Source organism: Channa argus, chromosome 7 (assembly GCF_033026475.1).
Source record: "Channa argus isolate prfri chromosome 7, Channa argus male v1.0, whole genome shotgun sequence".
NCBI classification, from domain to species: domain Eukaryota; kingdom Metazoa; phylum Chordata; class Actinopteri; order Anabantiformes; family Channidae; genus Channa; species Channa argus.
In genome coordinates this window covers 15541914-15562716 of record NC_090203.1, presented here as the reverse complement: position 1 = coordinate 15562716, position 20803 = coordinate 15541914, and the positions used below count along the sequence as shown (strand labels likewise).

General features: G+C 38.8%; 1 protein-coding gene across 1 annotated transcript; it reads right to left on the bottom strand.

Moving 5' to 3' along the window:
* Positions 1 to 196: 196 nt before the first annotated feature.
* limd1a (LIM domains containing 1a) lies at positions 197 to 19061 on the bottom strand. The gene is made up of 8 exons (XM_067511891.1): positions 17261 to 19061; positions 12598 to 12699; positions 7772 to 7839; positions 6154 to 6216; positions 5352 to 5482; positions 4417 to 4468; positions 3344 to 3412; positions 197 to 2724 (listed from the first exon to the last, which is right to left on the bottom strand). Exons 1-8 carry the CDS (start codon positions 18483 to 18485, stop codon positions 2590 to 2592), a joined length of 1845 nt encoding a protein of 614 aa, XP_067367992.1. The 5' UTR covers positions 18486 to 19061; the 3' UTR covers positions 197 to 2589.
* Positions 19062 to 20803: the final 1742 nt, after the last annotated feature.

The window sequence follows — 20803 nt, the reverse complement described above, 5'->3', positions numbered from 1 at the left end:
TTAAACTGCTGCTCTTTAAAGATCCCAATCACTAGACTAATGAGAACATTCCCAACAACGAACCGACGGGTTATAATATTAAGTAATCTCCAGAACAACCGAGGGTTCATGTGCACGTATACTTGGGGAGGAAAAAGTTTTTATTTCCCAATAGCTGCATACAATATATTGTTAGTTGGAAAAAGACAAATTCAAATAAAAAGTTGGCCAAGCATTTATTAAATAATTTCTTTACAGCACTCATACAGTCCATACTTTACTCTTCATGTTATTCTACATTTACGCTATGAAATAAGGACCTCAAATAACAAGCAATTAGAATTAAGTTAATAAACAGAAGACAAGTTGGTAAAGATAGGCAATCAAAACAATATATTGTAAATTCTAATATTTTTTTAAATATATAACATTTTTGGCCTACAGTGCTTCCAGAAAGTATTCAAAAATGGATCAAATTCATTAATTCAAGCAATATCACAAAATGACAATGTGAAAGAAGTTTGTTTGAAATCTTTTCAAATAAAAATAAAATGTAAAATAACAAATCACATGTACGTAAGTATTTATGGCCTTTGCCATGACAATTGAGCTCTGGTGGATCCTGTTTCCACTTATCATCCTTGAGATGGACTCCAATCAAATTGTAGAAACATCTGTGGGACATTCAGTTGTTTGGACATTTTAGAAAAGCATACACCTGTCTATGAGGTCCCACAGTTAACAGTGTATGTCAGAGCACAAACCAAGCCATGAAGTCCAAGGAACTGTCTGTAGACCTCAGAGACAGGATTGTATTCAGGCACAGATCTGGGGAAGGGTACAGAAAAATGTTTGCAGCATTGAGTGAGCACAGTGGCCTCCATCATCTGTAAATGGAAGAAGTTTGGAACCATCGGAACTCTTCCTAGATGGGGCCGGCCAAACTGATCTATCGAAGGAAAAGAGCCTTAATCAGGGAGATGACCAAAAACCTGATGGTCACTCGGAAAGAGCTCCAGCATTTCTCTGTGGAGAAAGGAGAAGCTTCCAGAAGAACAACCATCTCTGCAGCACTGCACCTGTATGGTAGAGGTGCCAGACTGGAACCACTCCTCTGTAAAAGGCACATGACAGCCCACCTAAAGGACTTTATAACCAGGAGAAACAAAATTCTGTGGTCTGATGAAACATAGATTTAACTCTTCCAACCTAGTGGAGCATGAGAGGAACTGGAGAGAAGAATGGGAGAAACCACCCAAAAATACGTGTGGCATGCTTGTAGCATTATCCTAAAAAAGACTAGAGGCTATAAATGATGCTAAAGCTGATTCAAGTATTAAGCAAAAGCAGTGAATATTTACGTACATGCAATTTTTTGTTTTTTTATTTTTAATAAATTTGCAAAGATTTAAAACAAGCTTATTAAACATTGTCATTATGGGGTATTGTTTGTAGAATTCTGAGGAAAATAATTAAATTAATCCATTTTGGAATAAGGCTGTAACATAAAAATGTAGAAAAAGTTAAGCCCATTGAATACTTAGTGGATGCACTGTAATAACAGCCTCTTCATTGGTGCATAGAAGGTTCACACATGTATAAGTGCTTATAGCAGACTGCATGTAATAAAGGAAGGCTGCTTACACACTACAGGGGTTAGGGTTCTTGCTGAGACCTAACAAATATAGGGCATAGAACATAAACTGGTCTGAACCAAGCACACAAAGGTAGGCAATGAAACCTAGAAGATAATGACATTTATCAAATGGTTGTTTAAAAGTGAATATTTGAAATGTTTTTGTATATGGCAACTTAACAAGAGTTTTTTTCACCACCAGCTGTCTAATTGTCTGATCCCCCAACACTGCCATTAGTAACCAGAAGAAAAATTACCAATTGTATACATCAAGTAAAGATCGGAAAATAAGGGAATACTGTTTTTGACTGTTGCTTAATAGTATTCATTCATAAAATCGCTTTGCATGTCTCCTATAAAAATATACACCACCTGTTACTATTGCAAGTAGAAACTATTATTCCCTGTCCACTACAGAGGAAAAATATTCATTCAAAACACTCAGTAAAAAAACCTTCAATGATTACATGAATCATGGTGTCATATGAGCCATCAAACATAAATACAAACATTGTGAGAGATTATTCTTTCTGACCAAAACAAGGTACCTATGGTTTCTGTCATGTTTCACAGTGGGCTTCACGTCATTTTTGTAACTTATCCCTATAAGAACATTTGGACAGAAGGTTTAGGAAATAACTTCTATTTTCACAGCAGAAGTGTGAATGATACTTTGAAATTTGAGATTTGAGTTGACTGAGAAATGTACGCAGCCAATGCAATGGATATTTACATAAAACCAACAACACAAGAACACTTCTGCACAGTATGCAGCAGGTATAGTGCTGCACTTCACTGCATTAAAAGTAGAGCTTTGGTGTATTACAATACTTCATAATCAATTTAGGTCCTACATAATAGAGACTTAATATTCCATTTAAACAAAACTATTATACAGTAGATCTGCCTTTCTAGTTGTCCCTTGGCAGTTCCTCCACAATTCCACCAGGTGTCTCCCTCCACCTACAGCAGTGTTAGTAGGAAGCAGCTAAAATGGAAGAGGAGCCGCCAGGCTCGATATGCTTCAGGTGGCAGGAGTGGCAGAGAAGGTGGCCATTCAGAGGGTAGCAGCGATGACCCTCCTCATCATTCAGCTCCATCTTACAGTCCTAAAATATACAAAGGATAAGAGGGACACGTCCACTGAAAGAACAACAATTATTTAATCGGATTTTTGCTCTGCACTGGTCTCCTTTGTAATCACTGAAAGACTTTACCGTTATAATTGCCTTGAGAGTGTACACATTCAGTATATGGAATAGGTTCATTTCTTTACAAAAAGAATACATTTCTCAGCATTAGTAAGTCCCTGGTTGATCAAGGATGTCCAGAAAGAAACCTGTTTACCATCATAAAATTCCAAAGTCATCATGCTCTTCTTTGAACAATGTGAAAAATTAAGAGCCAATAGGAAGACACTGGCAAACAACAGTTAACAGGAGCTGTTCCTTACAGCCAACCTTCTATTTATTATTATTTTTATTATTATTATGTAAAAGAAATGCAGCTGTCAATCAGTAGATGCTAAAAAAGAAGCACTTAACTAAAGAGATGAGATAGTGATGATGAGGTGTCAGCAGTACATAATTACTATGGAGACTGTAATCAAGATTTAGGATCTACTCATTCTGATTTCTTTTAATGAGCTATTCAGAGGGCTGCTATCTCAGAGGCATTGAAGGTGAAGGCTTAAGTGTGCAAAGCTTTATTTCACAGTTTTTTACCCACCTCACAGTGATAGCATTCAACGTGATAGTCTTTGTCCATGGATACAACTCGAATGGTTTCATCAGACCCCTGAAAACAAATTCAGACAAACACAGCTGAAGCCAATCTTGGCAGAGAACACTCCACTATCTTATTATGTTTTATTTCTCACTGGCAAAAACTTTAAAAGATCGATAAAAAAGTGTAAGTACTCTGACAGCAAGAGCTGAATAGTTTGCATTTCAGGCACAGAACCATTCTGCTGCAAAATTATCAGTGAAGTTTTATTATATTAACTGAATTGTCTGAGCTCTGTTAATAAATAAATAAATAAATGAAAAAGGCCTTAGAAACTAAATATTATACATATATAAAATACAAAATATTGTAGCTACGAGCCAAACATTGTAGTAAGCAATTTAGAAATGAATAAAGAAGTCCTTTGTCTCTATCTGTACATTCATACATGTATTTCTTTTTCAATAGTATTTTTTTCTAATAACACTAATAAACGGTTTCAATAACACATATTGTAATAAACCAAACATTCTATCTATGCCTAGGTAAACAGCACCCACTGACTGTATTTAGGTTTCTGTTGGTATGTCACTTAATATTTTAAGTTATCAAAGTTGATTGTAAACTGAGGAGAGTGGCATTTGTGGCTAGTGTAACAGGACTAGCTGCAAAATTCACCAAAGTTAAAACTGTCAGGGGGGTGTCCCAGTGGTCTAGCACCTAATAAACTACCCTGGTTTGTTAGGGCCTATTGTTGCAGGCCATTCCCTCTCTCTCTCCACTCATTTCCTGTGATCGCTCTACTATTAGCTCAATTATTAAGACAGAACATTTAACTAAAATGTATTCTTGGTAAACTCGACGCGCTTACCTTCACTGCCAGGAACAGACACACAAAATATACATATAAGAGTACTAGATATGTGGATCATATTAGTAAAAATAACATTTGTATGCTAGAATATCAATGAAAGTATTCCAAATCATAGGGTACACAAAAATACCCAAATCACAAATGTATATGATTGGGGTATTAGGAAATATAATGAAGTCTTAAATATGATCTGTGAGCTTACCTCTGTGGGCAGGATAGGCTGGTTACATGCTGCACATTTAGGGGCCAAAACCCTGGGATAGTGAGATAAAACATTTTTTTGTAGCTTTGTTTAAACAGTACCAAATAAAATGAGTGAATAGTTGATAATTAACGTCCTTTCTAAATCTTTGCACCCACTGGGGCCCTCTTTCTTCCTCTCCTTACTTCTTATGCCAGGTTTGCATAAGAAGTAGAAGAGCAAAAAGCAAAATGAATTCAGTATTTCCACACACATGGCAGGCACCTGGATGTCGAAGAAATAACAAAAGGGCCTCTCAGTGTGAATGGGCATGGCTGTGTCTAAAAGCCAAACACAATGTATACACAATAAGGTTTGGTCTGATTTAATCAGCACAGAGAACATGTACGAGCTGCCAGCCAGTGATTGCCCATGTGCTCGGCTGCACGGTCCCAACAGAGAGAGCAGCTGTAACTGTAGGGCTGCTGTTGAGTTACCACAGGTGCAACTGTTCACATTATAATGCAAGTACCTAGCAGTAATTCTCCTCACGCACACACACAACCTTGATTTTTCATTAAGCTGTTAGAAGCTCTGTACTTGCTCTTACAGGACCATTTTTATGTTGAATTTGGATAAGAGGAGCCCTGGCAACATGCCACTATTCACACCTCTAACTGGACAAAGATCTTCTCTCCCTCTCACACCCTATTTATCCCTAACTAAACTTCTCATGTGTCTGTCACACGTGGCAGAGAGAAACTCAGTAGACCTTTGCAAATCGTCTAAACCTAATCCTGCATTAGCAAGGAAAAGTCAAGGATCTGTGCAGTGATTAAACTTGGAATATGAAACCTAGACATTTTTCCAGTGACACACTAAGCTCATTTAACACAGATAAATTCACGGTATGCACTAGTGTTACTTTGAACTACTGCAACCACAATGACACTAACCTGTGATAGTCTTTGACACAGTAAATCTTATTTTCAGTGTCCACAGTGAAGGGCACTCCATCAAGGCTCTCATTACAGATGACACAGCGGAAACAGCCAGGGTGGTAGGACTTCCCAAGGGCCTGAAGGATCTATAAAGAGAAATGGATGAAGTATATCAGAACCTCAATTTGCTCTCTTTAGATTAAATGCATTTTTAATTATCCCCATAAGTATAGTGGTTCTTAGAATAGGACAAAGCTAAGAATAAGTACTTTTTGTATTCTAAGAAGTTATGAAAACTGAATCCAACAATTAAGGAAAAAACTTAGAAAAAATAAGATAGAGGCAAACATACACATGCAAACATGCACATAACACAACATTATACAAAAAATACGACACTATACAAAAAATATTCTATTAAGAAGCACACACTGTGCTGAATGGAGAACAAGAGTAGGAAAATGTGAACATGTGAAGTCAAATGCTGTGACACTTCCTGGTATGCTTTGTGTGTCTGGCATGTTTTTACCTATTAGACTGTGTGTGTGTGTGTGTGTGTGTGTGTGTGTGTGTGTGTGTGTGTGTGTGTGTGTGTGTGTGTGTGTGTGTGTGTGTGTGTGTGAGAGAGAGAGAGAGAGAGAGAGAGAGAGAGAGAGAGAGAAAGCCACATGCCCAGAGACAAATCCTGGGTCTTTACCCAGATGTGCTCACAGAAAACTCACTTAGGTTGAAGTTACTCAAAGTTTCTTCTTAGCACATCTGGCTCTGATCCACAGACTAAGGCAAACAGAACTGAAGAGCAGCAACAGACACTCACCATGTCCATGATTAGATGTCCACATGCATTGCACTTGTCTGCAGATTGCTGGAATCCAGAGTACTTAAACAGACAGAGGAACAGTGATGTGATTAGAAATTGGTTCCTTTTTCAATATATGACTGAAGTCTCTGTTTCAAATTCAGACTCCAAAATCCAAAAAATCTTATGCCGTTATTACAACACTAAAACTGCTTAAAATTGCATCTTTTCCTGGCCAAGAACAGCACTGCTCAATCTATCATTAAAAATGTATGACAACAGTGTGCGCTTGGTGTGTGGAATTTGTTACAAAAGTAAACAAAAATCTTAATAGCATTTTCCACGATTCTCATTTAACTGATACAGTATATAGAGGTGATCTTACTTGAATCTGACGCTCCTGACACTTCAGCACATACATCACTCCGGAGATCGTTCAGACAAACATTGAACATTTATTGTACTTCCTTCTCAACTTAGCCGATGACAGATCAATTGTACATACAACTTTAAGCACAGTAATCTCAAAAGCACAGTCCACACCTTTCTTGTAGTCAGTTCCTCTGCTCTAGTTACTGTGTCACATCTACACCCTTCAGTAGCTGAGCTGAACTGCCTCTCTCTCCTTAACAAACCCTTAGAATTGCATTGTTTCCTTGACCACTGGTCAACAAAGTTAAAGGTAAACTACAAAGGCAACCATCAAAGGCAAACTATCAAAGCTATATGGCGTCACTAATGACATCATCAGTATACAGACACATCACAAACACACACTACATAAAACAATTACAACATTACACACAGACACACATAAAGCAAATAACTAAACTGTGGACCCTTGGTTGGCTCATACACAGTATTTGCATTAGCCGTTTTTATTACTTCTTATTATGTATGAGCAATGTGGAACAGGAAAGGCCACACCAACAGATCTGGCAGAGGTGCTGATGTAATTAACAGCATATAGAGGAAGTAAATTTAATTAGTATGACTTTTGAGTTTAAATGAGTAACTAAGACCTTTTGATAGAAGGACAATTAGATAAGGATTAATACAGAGAGGGGTGCTGGCGTAAACACACACAGAGCTATTGACAGGTTGATTACTATGATGAGCTGGGGGGAAAAGAAAAAGTGTATTTCCTACAAAAACACATCAGACACAAAGATCAACACTGGCTGCAAAATTCAGGCTGGGACATTTGCTACAGGGAACAATAACAACTTCTTTACATTGTACATTATGTACATCCTATGAGTATGCATTCAGTTTTCCATTTGTGCAAAGCTCATATAGTCTCACTGGCTTAAATGGTCTGGTGACCCTGCACTCTATAAGCCATAGCAAAGTTGCTTCTCCAGTTACTGACCTCCTTCCAGTCCCACCCAACGGAGGAAACTGATATGAATCAGCTGCATTAGTGTATTCAAGATGAAGTCTGACATTCTTAGATGCCTGATAAATAGTGATTTATGGGTAAAACAATATTTCCTTATTAATCACAAATCTAGAGATATGTAAAATTACAGGTCAGTATGAGAAATGTACTGTGTGTTAAAGTCCAAACAAAGGCTACCACACTAAACATCTCAGTAGAGGTATACTAAATATTTATTGTGTATTGACCACTCACCAGAAAGTCCTCTTCACAGAAAACCTTCCCTCCAACATAATAGAACGCTTTACCTCTCAGCTTTCGACCTGCACAAACAATTTTTGATATTTTTGTTACTGAAATACATCAAATGAATTAAACCATAGTATAAAAAATAAGTCAGTGATAGAATGTTATAATGTCTTGATCTTCCAAAGCCATGAGACCCGGATCAGAAAATAGCAAGAGCACCAACACATAAAGACCATGGTGATTAATTACAGCCATTCGAAGGTAATAGACTGTCTTGCAATATTTATTACATCCTGCTGAATCTCTGGCATATAAATCAAATAAAAAGGATCTATGGTGTCTTGGTGTCTTAATATAATATTTCTGCGACACCAAACATGGTGCAGTAGGACAAAAAGCACATCAAACCCATGTGAGGCAAATTTTGTTTAAGTCCAATTACTTGACAATTCAATAGATTAAATAATCAGCTCTATTAGATTTCAGGGTGACCAGAGACCAAGACCTACAACGAACCACTATTCTTCTTCTTTGGTACTTTCTACTGTCTTTCCATGTACTGGATGTACTTCTTGTTTTTCTGTGTGCTTTAATTAATCTATGGTCTAGATCTTATAGCAGCAGACACACACGCACGCACGCACACACACACACACACACACCCCGCTACTCTTGTCCAGGTCCCACAGGAAGAGGGAACATTCCTCACATTTTCTGAGTGTGGAGGTGAGGGAGGGGACAGCTAGGGAGAGGGGGGTTAACCTTGGTGAAGAGGACCTCACATTATCTCCCATCTCATGCATTGTTTACCTGATTACTAGTATCCAGATAGTCTCACACAGCGATTTAAACATGCAGTCCATGGTTTTAAGCAACTAGGGCATTGCTTCAAATTAGTTACTTTTTCATTTTTTTGATTAGGTACTTTGATTGGTCAAGTATTTATTTAGGTGAATTGAATGGCTTATCAACTGATCATCAGATTCTTTTAAATCAATCTGTCTGTCAGGCTATTAGGAAGTGTTTTTTACTAGTTTTCATCTTATCTATCTCGCAGACGGTTCTTTGTTGAAACTACTGAAACATATCCGAAACCTCTAAAATACCTTACAGTCTTCTCCAGGGATCAATTTTAGGACAGATACTGTGGCATGAGTCTTTTGTTCTAAAGTGCAGGACAAACTTTTACTGTTAATGCTCTAATCTGCTGGAGCCTATCCCACCTGTCACTGGAAGAGATGCAGTGTACACCCTGGAGAGGTTGCAGTCTATCTCACGCCAACACAGACAGACATTCACAGATAGACAACCTTTCACACTCACACCTACAGGAGATTTAGAGTCACCAATTAACGTAATACCTAACATCTATGTCTTTGAACTAAGAGGAAGAAATCTGAGTACCTTGAGCTAACCCAAGCAAACACAGGGAGAACATGCAAACTCCACACAAAAAGGCTGCAGCCAGTTGAGGATTTGAACTAGGGACCAATCATGTTTTGTGGGAATTATTATCACTGTTTTTACAGTTTTTATCTTTTGTTGTCCTTGTTTGGTATGTCTTTCATCAACTTTTCCATCACCTGTAAAGCACTTAATTATGTCATCTTGTTCACACTATGGGGTTTTTAATCATGGTCAACCTGCTTTTTTCAGAGCTCCCCCAGATGACATCATGTGAACTCCTAATGATGAAAAACTCCTCTGATTGATGTCATCTGGGGGAATGTTTCAGCTAGAATTGGAGAAATATTGTAATATACGGACTTCAGAGGTAAATTTAAAGGCATTCATGTACATTTGCACCCTAAACTAAAGCTATGGAGAGCAAGTTAAAATTTGGTGAAGTTGCCCCTTTAAAAAAGACAAGTCATTTTGGTTGGACCAAGGTGTAAAACTGGCCCTGGGTAATTACTGACATACTGTCTTGGAATTGTGTCCCTAGAGGAAGGAGGTTAGGATGTGAGGGAGATATGGGCCATTCCTCTTCTTCAAATTCCTATCTTTTCTCACACTAAGTCTAAGAGGGACAGCCCAGAGCTTTGAGAAAAGATAAGAGCTTAATTAAAGGCAGTAGCCTGAGCTGCTTTAAAAAAAATTAGAAAGAAGAAAAGAATGAGAATGAACTACTGCACTTTCATAAAAATGTAAAATACATGTGGAAAAGAATGTGGAAAGAATTAACACAGGGCAAACTTCTAATTAAAATATTCTATAAATTCCCTTATGTAATCTAATACAGAAAATAAGCAATTAACTATTTAAAATGACCCTGTGCTGACTTCCGTATCAAGTCTTAACCCTTTTCATTTCTGAGACTAAATTACTTAAGTGAGAGATTCTTAGTCATCCAGGTCATGGTTATGCCAAAGGTGCTACTCAGTGGCATTCTGCTTGCTTAAAGTTTATGATATTGTAAAATCTTTTACTAGTATAAAAGATCTTAAAATATAATAGAGTATAGATTTGTAGATATTAAATCTGACCTGATTCCCTCTCCTGCTAAAGAGATTTATTTGTTTAACTGGCAAAGAAACTGTCTGTGCAGTTTTATTTGCCAGATACCATTCAATTCTCTAACTCTAATAAGCACCTGGAACGTTTGGTTACAACTACCTTCTAGATGTTAACACACCAATGGATTCAGAACCAATCAGATCCTTGTTTGTATTCTCCAAAGCTTGAGGACTGGCCTAGATAAAGGAGCTAATATCATAAAATCAGAAACTGAAATAGGGGATTGCACACCTTGACAGTGTTAAAAGAAACAAACTACACAACATAGTCACCTGGAGGGGAATGAGAAGCAATATTGTGAAGAGGAAAAAGCTTTGGATAAAAGTGTTCTATAAGGAGACATTTACCATGTAGCTGTGAATGAATTTCTAGTTGTATTTAATATTACATATAAATATATTGGAAGCAAATATGAAATTGTTTTTATATAAGAAAATGTATAAAAATATATTTTTTGTTTTTCCACAGATTTTAGAGAGGATTTCCATGTAACCCAATTGCTCTGATTACAACAGAACAGAACCTAATCTCTAACAGGAGTAGGGTTGTACCACTAAGTGTTTGTAAACAGTCAATGATTAGCTTGGAAACAAGCTCCCCTGCAGCGAAACTCAGCCTGAACTCCTCTAGACACCAGGAATGCTCTCCTGCCTCTCAGTCGCACTAGACATACTAGTGGAGAAACGGCATGGAAGAAGACAGCCCTAAAGACTTGTTATGCAGCTAAAATGTGTGAGTACAGCTTCAATACATATGCATGAATAAGTATGCCCCTACATGCTGGCTAGATGTGGTTGGTGCCCCACAACATGCATAAACTCAGCTGACATAACAGCACCTACTGTCCCCCTGGAGCACAGAGTACTGAGGGCCTCTGTGCCTGCATTCCTCCCTAGCTGAGATACATTTCCCTGGAGCCACTCAATATGAGCACAACCCTTTTGCCCTCACATGGAGCAAGCTATGAGAGGTATGCTGTTTGTAACCCCCCTTCCCTCTGCGACACACACACACACACACACACACACACACACACACACACAAACACACTTTAGATGACACTATGAGTCACAAGATGTCTTCTTTATTTCATGTTTTCTAACTGACACAGACAAACACAAACAGAAGGTAGGGTAAAAGAAAACACGAAGGTCTTATTCATACACTGGGGGAATAACATGCAAGAGTAAAGGTGCTGCCAAATAAAGACCTGAGTAAAGCTCACCACAGAACCACAGATACTCAACACACAGTACCATCTGATAACGGAAACAGAAATTTAATTTGGATGTGTTGTACGTCAGCTAATGTAGTGTACTTCTATCAAGCCAGGAAGACACTGACCAGTGATACAGTGTCAAAAAAAATGAAACGTAAAACTCGGGAAACAGTTAGCATTTTGCACTTATGGTTCCCTTGTCCAGAAGTATATGAATATTTTATGCTTTTTGGTTAAACGCCTGAGATTAGGGCCTGTAAAAAGCAGAAGGTTAAGAGATTTCCACATTTTATTCTCAAGCATAAAATTCATAATTAAATCACCACTACTTTTGAGTTTTGATATGTCTTATAATAAGCAGTTGCTAACATGTGGCTAGATGAGGCCATCGGGAACAGTAAACGTCATCATGCTGAAAATGGAGAATCATCTACTCACTAATCTGTCTTTACAGCTTTGTTGAGCTTCATCAGTTCGCTATAAAAAAAATTCTCAAAAACTCTAAATTTAAAAGTTGTACTTTACTGGCAAAAGCTTATACAGGTTGTTACATGGCTTGCCATTATTTTGCAATACATGTTTAAGATTCCCACCCCACTTAAGCATCACGTGTGATTCTAAAATAGATCTTTTTTTTTATTTCAAGCTCTGCACAGGACTATATTTTATTAAAAAAAACTATTTTTTCACACACACACACACGCCAAAATGTATTTATTTATATATATATATATATATATATATATATATATATATATATATATATATATATATATATATATATATATATATATAAAAAAAATTACATTGCCAAAATGTCTTGCTCTTTTTCTCTTTGTGTGGGCTGGAGGAGTGACTGACACACCCAAAAGCCAAACACCAGCAGAAGAAAACAATAATCCTTGAATAACTGTTTTTGTTAATGACTAAAGAAGACAGTGTCACAACAGGGTCACTTGGCAGCCTATTAGTCAGGAGATGACATGACCTTTATATGTGATTTAGCCAAGTGTTTGAAGGGATTTAGCTGAGATATGCAGTGTGTGTAGTGTGTGTGTGTGTGTGTGTGTGTGTGTGTGTGTGTGTGTGTACTTACTACAGGCACTACAGGTGAAGCAGCTGTCATGGTAAAGGCTACCCATAGCCTGACAGGCCTGGTTGGCACCATACACAGCCTTGTTACACTTGACACAGATTCCTGCAACGTAATACAGAATATCAGAAAAGTAACGTGAAGATACAAACAAAAAGAATGTGTCATGCAGACATATACTGTAGAGCTGAATAACACTGAACCCCAGATACAATAAAGTCTTATCCAAGTTAAATCATATCCAAATTACTCTACTATTCACAACAGTATAAATATTGTAGTATGAGAGGGACTAAAGAGTTGGGGAGGCTACAATCCAGGTTAAACTGAGAGAAACAATGGACACAGAAAAGAATTCTCAAATATCCGGAAGCTGTATCACTAACTGGGGAAATATATTCACATTTGCTTATTTGACTTGGCTCAGAGATGGAGAAATTTGTCAATAAGACTTTGATTTTTATCAAAGTGCTCCACACTCAATCCATTTGGCCTTAAAATAAACCATTCATTCACACATTAAAGAATTTAAATAATAATAAATTTTATATAGTTTTTAAAAGCAATGCTTTTCAAAGACCTCATAAAAACACTTCATTTTCCTGTCAATCCCTCAGAGTATGCACTATAAGACACCACATGATATGACAACTGACATATAAACTAAGACAAGTGACAATCCCGATCACTGCTGACTCTAACTGGTAGTCAGCTAGCTGCTAAATCAATCAGACACATAATTATCATCCAATTGAGACTATTTAGCTAGAGTAAACAAAACAGAAAGGAAAAAATGGGAACGAGCAAAGAGAGACCGTGGGTTAGTGGTTTAGTGTCGGGATGTGTGCATGCTCATGTTTTTCTAGAAAAAGAGCCCCTGGATACACAGAACCCAGCTAAACAGAAGAGCACCGCATAGCCTTGCCCTGCCTTGCTCAGCCCAGCCTAACCTAACCCAGCCCAGCCCAGCCCAGCCCAGCCCAACCCAGCCTCAAACACCGACAAAGAAACTTCTGTTTCCACTGTATCTAATAAACATCACATGGCTCTTTTCTCTAAATACACACAGTTACATTTAATAACCTTCTATAAATATTTCTCTTCAAACGACATCAATAGTACAACATACAATTGGGCTATATATAATTCAACTAAAGCCACTACAGCAGACATATGATCAGGGCCCCTAATGGCTGGAAAGAAGATTTGGAGATGATAAAAAGATTATTAGAGAGCAAAGGAATGCTGCTCTTATGTAAGCTATTTTGTTTACATGACAACAAAATAAAGTAGTCATGCCTACTACCACTGAAATGGAGTAGGAAAAGTCCTTTAAATTACAGCTTTCAAAGCTTTTTTCTGTGAATTTGGACTCCACACTTTATATGAGATCAAACAACATAGCAGGAATAAAACTATGTGGAAAACAGTATTTATAGAGCACAGTACAAAGGATTAACACTAGGCCGAGGACATTTTGCATTTATAGTTTTTATAACTTGTGTACGCTGCCCTTAGAGAGCAAAAAATCTAGTAAAAGTCCATTCTCTGTATTCTTTTCCTGTTTTGAACTAAAAATTCAGTTTTCACACAGTAACCTCCTTGGTTGGACCACTACAAATTTGGTTTTGGCCAGAGTCCCTTATTCCAAAACAGTGTGATTATTTAGGCGACTGACCCTAGCTGCAAGTGGGGAGGGGAGGGATGGCGAGCAAAAATGCTGTATGAACTTTAGCCCTCTTATCTCCCCGTCCCTCACTCTCCCAGCTGTCAAAGCACCAGTAGATAGTTGCTTGCCACTTAAGTGCCATTGTCTTAAAAAGATGCGCCTGTCACACTTTGGATAAACTACTGATCAATTCAAAACTCCACAAGTCCAAAGACATTAGATTAATACAAAACACTCTGTCCAGGTTATATTATCAAGCTGTTATATGTAGCTAATGTACATCATGATGTACATGATCATCTAACTTGTTGACATATATGTGAAACATTAGTAAATGTTATTTATATAGATAACATTTATTAGTCATTCCTAATCTTTATGGTTTGATGTATCGACACATCTCATATAACCTCAACTGGTTATTATTTCCTTTTAATCTTACATTTAGCTATTTCGCCCTGAGATAGGCTGTACCTCTCATCTCACTGCACTAGAGAATATCAATTCACACAAACACAAAAGTCAGCCTCCAGAAGCCTGCCAGAGTAGAAGAGTTAAGAGTTAAGATGAAGCTTTCCACTAAACAGCCAGATGGGATAAATTAATCCTCCATCCTAACAAAACAGTAAATGATCTAGTAATTGTCTGTGAGTGAAAGTAAGAGAAAGAGGGGAAAAAGAACACCCCACCACTAATCCTAACTTGGATGATCTCTATAAATCTCCCATCCTCTCAGCTTCTTGCGGCCAAGGACAAAGAAGCAGCTAAGAACTTGTCCCTAAATCTCTCTGTTTGTCTACTCATCCATTGAGTCACACTGCAGGGACCCCTGAACTTGCCTGGGACTCTCCTCCTCCTTGTATCTTTAGACCTCATTTCTAAAATTCCTTGCTCTCTTCCTTCAGACATTCCTCAGTGTTCCCTCGGTGCAGCCATTTGGCACTGGACTCATTTTCCCAGAACCTCCAACTGTAGTTATTCAAATCAGTATTTTCTGTACAGTTGGGAACTCTGATGGATCCAAGTGTTTCTTACAGACACAGCTCACTGGATCAGATAGATACTGCCATGAAACTTGTAGAGAACTTGAAAGGTACATTTTATTTAGTTATGTATTCATGAGTCCTGCATGAGTCAATTCAAGGACATAATTCAATTCCCTAACCAAACTCAAATGATCGGAAAAACTATGTGTTTCTAGGCAGAAAATGAAAACACTGAAGTTTCGTAAAGAAAAAATAAGCATACACAAGATTTGTTTTAAATCAGGCATAAAAGCATGACTCAGAGGATGAGCCATGTTCTGATCGAGAACTCCTTATAGGAACTGTGTGGGCTATGTGGGAACATGTGTTAAAAAAAAAAGATACAAACTATATGACTTCAAAAGCTGCACTTCTGCTAACTGCAGTGTGCTCTCCCACACATTCATAATATTCACATTGCTGTGCTATTTGTGACTTGTCATTCTTCCCTTAACGATGTATTTCTTTACACATAAATATAAGCATAGCAGTGGGCTGAGCAAGTTTGTGAATTACAATTGTGATATTCCAATAGGAAATTCCTCCAGCCAGTAGACAAAGGTGGGCTTTGGTTATGTTTGTTATGGGCTTGATTTCTGCTTTAAACATCTTAAACTTCATCCATCTTACAATTTTCCCCTCCCCTTCCCCTTCCCCTGCTGTGCTGATACATTCTTTTCTAAAGTGGTACATCACATCTTCATGAATGGCCTTGGCTCCAAACACCTAGCCAACATTGAAGCTCCAGCCTTTTCTGCAACAAAGCTGCAAGCCTACAGTATACCTCATAGATTTACGGTATCTGCAGAGTAACAACAGTCTGTCATTCGGTGTCACAGCAAGGCATGTGGTTTTTCAATGTTTTATTGATTCCTGTTAAAGCTCATGCTGTCTAGATAGAGTTGCTGAAGCGCTGCAGGTCCTAATCAGAACAATAAAAACTGAAGTATTCTGCTGATGATGGATCTTCTTTCAAGAGACTATACGTATCAATTACAATCCTGAAAGCAAGGCACAGGTTTCTCATCTATCCACCTATACTGAATATCCCATTAAGGGTTGCATGGCTGCATCCCTTAATGGGATATTCAGATATACACACAAAGTCAATCCCAACGATCATAAGGTTAGAGGCAGGGTACACCTTGGTCAGGTAGCCAATCTGTCACAGGACCAATCATTTTTTTCCCATCCATTGCAATAACAATATATACTTAAAAAGAGGAGAGATTTCATCTAATGCAAGAAAAGATCAGGTCATCACAAGAAAATGGGTCCTCTAACTTCACAGCTTCTTGTTCCTAATATGCCCAACACATGTGATGTTATTTGTCATTGCTTTTCATATGTGCGTTCATCACATGCAAAAGCACTCAAGCTTGCCACTGCCAGTCAAATAAAGTAAATATAGGAATGGACATTAGAATACTCGCAGACTTAATGAAGCACAGATCTGGTCGAAGTGATCAAGCTATAAATAATGAGTGTAGTTATCAGTTTTGCTTCGGTAGTAATACATTCAACGTCATGAAGATTATAAGCCAGCAACATTCATCTTCCTGTCACTGGCCGCACCTTCAACTTCTGAAGGGTTTGTGGCAGTTGCCAAGAGGAATGAATCATTTAAAAATAGGATGTGACAAATTATAAAATTACTCTGTCTGCATTCCTCAGAAGAAAGAGGCCTTCTACAGCGTCAGCATGATAATAATAATAATAGCATCAAACAAAGGCATATACCAACCAGGACATCCTGAAACATAAAAGAAATGTGTGTAGCTGTGTGTAGGGAAAGCAGAAATGGAAGAGGGCAAAAGGGTGACAGTGTTAACATTTGTAAATCTGAAATCTAAAAGAAGAGGATTTTTTGTAAACTGTGATTGGGTAGTTCTATCATTCAATGAGCTTCACAGCAGTGGCCCAGCTGACAGAAGCCCTCTTGTTGTGGTTTGTAGTCCAAAAAATGTCTTACCAAAGTAGTCAGCTTTTGGTTGAGCCTCCATCTCTTTTTCCACTTGTTTAGTGAGAGCTTCTACTTTTATCTCAGCTGTTGAGGGAGCCAGGTCAGGTGTGAGGACAGACTGGCATGGTATTTGGACAGACATTGGAGAACATGGAACTTCAGCTTCAGCACTGGCAGCCTGTCCACAGCTGGGTATTTGGTTAAGGCCGTGACCCTGACTGATGCTCTTGGAGACAATGCCAGGGTTCACAGCATTAGATGTCACCTGAGCCTTGGGTTGGGATGGTGCAGGTAAGACAGAAGTGGCTGGTAAAGAACAATTATGGCTATTTGAGGTTCTGGAAGTCGAGGAAGGTGGTGCATAAGGGGCTGCAGGCCGTGTGGAAGACTGCTGCACATGAAAATTTGCTCCTTCTGTGAAGGCACTCAGTGGCAGTGCAGGGATGAGGTCTGATTTTGGAGAACCAGAGCACTCTCCAGCCCGTCCCCTGGCTGCCCCAGCATTCAAGGTTGGACTCCGGTTTACAGGGGAAGTGATAGTCTGCTTTGGCTGAGAGGGAAGACTGTTGATTGTGGGCAGTGCAGGCAGGCGCTGCAGCTGCTGCTCAGATGAACTGCTACTCCCAGATTCAGACAAAGATGAGGAACGCTGGCTCTCTCTGGATGGAGCCCAAGCAGCCGCCTGGCTGACGGTGTGACGAGAATGTGTGGGCGCGCAAAGAGAAACGCTTCCTGGGCTAGAGGGAGTAGGGGTGCTGTGCTGATATGCATGCGGCTCTAAACGCTCTTTATTATCGTAATTGTTTCCGTAGCCATGTGTTCTGCCTACTGGAAGTTCAGACTGGATGCCTGTGTGGAATTTCTGCCCGTCTAACTGTGCGTACTGATTTCCGACTATGGTGCCCGGGACAGGGCCAGAGAGTATAGGAGGCTTCGCTGCCACTTCACACGGCTGTCTGTAACTATTGATAGGCGGTCTGTCTTTGGTAAAATGTGCGTTGGTGTGACCGCCATTCATTTTAATGGCCTGGTTGTTTTTGGCCATCTCCTCCTGGTGTTTTTGCATGTGTATTTTAGTCATTTTGGATGCAAAAACCCGTCTTGTCTCTTCAAAGTCTGGGTTATTTCCTGCGTCCCTCCTCATTCGAAACAAACCATCTCTGGATGCTTCATACATGTTTAAATCCTCGATGAACTTACTCGCCTCCAGTCCTAAGTCTTCGTACTTATCCATTTTGAAGATAGTGTGTGAGTGTGTGTATATCTGTCCTTTAAAAGTTACAGTTAAGTATATTTAAAGGCGAAAGCCTAGCTGAATTAATTCAACACAAAAGATACCTCCACGTTAATTATTAGCTTGAAGTCCAGTAGCTCGTAGTCTTCAGCAGCTCTAGATCCACGGAGAAACTTTTTTCGTTTATACCCAACTTTTTTCCAAATCTCTAATCCTCCATCGTAAAAAAAAAAACACGTAAAAGTACGCGTCCTCCTCGTTGGAAGTGTCCGTCCTTCCAGTGCAGCTCTAACGTTACCCAGAACAAGCCGCCGTCTGTCTTGTTATAATTGTGAGCAGCTCCGATAGCCTGGACGACCCCTCCAACCGCCGCCCCCTCCTCCCGCTGTACAGTCCCAGCGGGGAACCCTCATTCAAAACTTTATCCTCTGCTCCTCTGCCGAAAAAAAAATTACATCAAAGTACTTATAATAGTGTAATATGTCGTAAATGAGGACCGTAAACGGATTAAACAAGGGAAAACCATTGGAGCGCGGAGCCGTACGTGGCCACCGGTCGTCAGTTGGGACCGAAAACAGGGAACTGGTTGTTTTTAAAGGCGCAGTGTACAAATCAAGAGGCAAGTACAAGCAGAGTTGAGAGCAGCCCCGTGCTCATTTGTCACACAGGAAAGTTATAAATAACTCGTTTAAAATAGCAGAACCTGGGGGCAGAGATCCGCTTCTTTTGCTGCGTGTCTGTTTAAGATGGCCCTCACATCCTGTATCATCTGTAAAGACATCGAGGTGGAGTTGAGTCATTTGCATCACTTTCATCTAAAATCGTCTCCATTTCCCTCAATAGAACGAAATGACTCTTACGTTAGCATCGGTGCCAAGTTATTAGTTATGTCTGGGGAAAGTAAGTCAGTTATCCAGTCAGTAAGTAACTTGGGGATAGTCACAAGGCAACACATTTGGTGCAAGACTGCCACGTTTTGGTTGGCACTGACTGCAGGCCTACATTCAGCAGGAGTAAATATTGTAGGATACTTTTAATGTGACTTCAACGGGACCTACTTCTTCTACCAGCTGACTTGTTAATAGTATTAGAGGATGAAAATTAAAATTAAATCAATGGATGATGGGATATACTTTTACTTTGGGATATTTTTATAAATGTGAGAATTTTTAAGATGGCACTCTTCAGTTACAGTACAGTTACAACTCTTTCTTTGCTTTGATGCAACTAATGCACATAGGGGACAGAGGTGTGGCCAGCATGCAACAGACCCCTAACAACCCCTCAAAATTTAGTTTGGCTCAAAATCTTGGTAATTGTTTCAGATTAGGAAAGTTAAAGGGTTTTTTACACTAATGACATGCAGTCACTGGCCACTTTATTAGGTACACCTTTACAATTTAATGCAATCCAACGCAGCAGCTCTGCCATAAATTCTATTTTTATTTTTATATTAAGAGGTGGTTCCAAAGTTTAGCCCCGCTCATTCATTTTAAACAGGGTGACCAAAACTTTGAAACCAACTCCTAATATAATGCACTCCAATAGCCCTCCGCCAGCCACTATGACCTGAATAATAAATGCACAGCAGAATCATCACCTTTCTTACAGTTGCAAATTAAAAACTTTAAAAAAAAAGAAATTATAACCTTGTAAAAGTAAAACTCATGGCTACTATATTGTTTGTATTAGATTTAATAGGGGTACCTAATGAAGTGGCCAGTGAGTGTGGTTATTAATTCCCAAAAGCATGGCTTTAAATATAACTAAAATACTTTTTAAACCAAATTTGCCCCCTTGCTTTGAGCGTGTGGATATTCATTTGGATATTCATAGACACACACTACAGTTGCATTTGATTATGATTATCCTGCATGTGTAAATAAAATGGGTGAATTGTAACCCATGTCACTCAGACAATGCGTTTGGCTTGTGGTGAAGAGGGGCTATTTACAGTGCCCATGGCCCCTCTGTTTTGGTTGAATGATGTGACACATTCTTGCTGCTTTGGCCATACACACACTGACCCCTTAACACTGTGGCCTGACCTTAGTTGGAATATGTGAGACACACTTAGGAGAATGTAGGATGACTTCATAATGTGTGCGGGAAAAGGCCTGATTGTGAATCCACCGTCTGACATCACTCCTTGCTTATGTTAAAACTTAATGGAGCCAGTATGTTTAGAAGGCCGCTAAGCCATTGTTGATGCTGTAATTAAAACGGAAAGTTTATAAGGCATGCCCATCTATAAATTAGTGAATATATGTTCATTGACAGCAATAAAGATTGTGGGAAAATTTGAAATTGATAATATG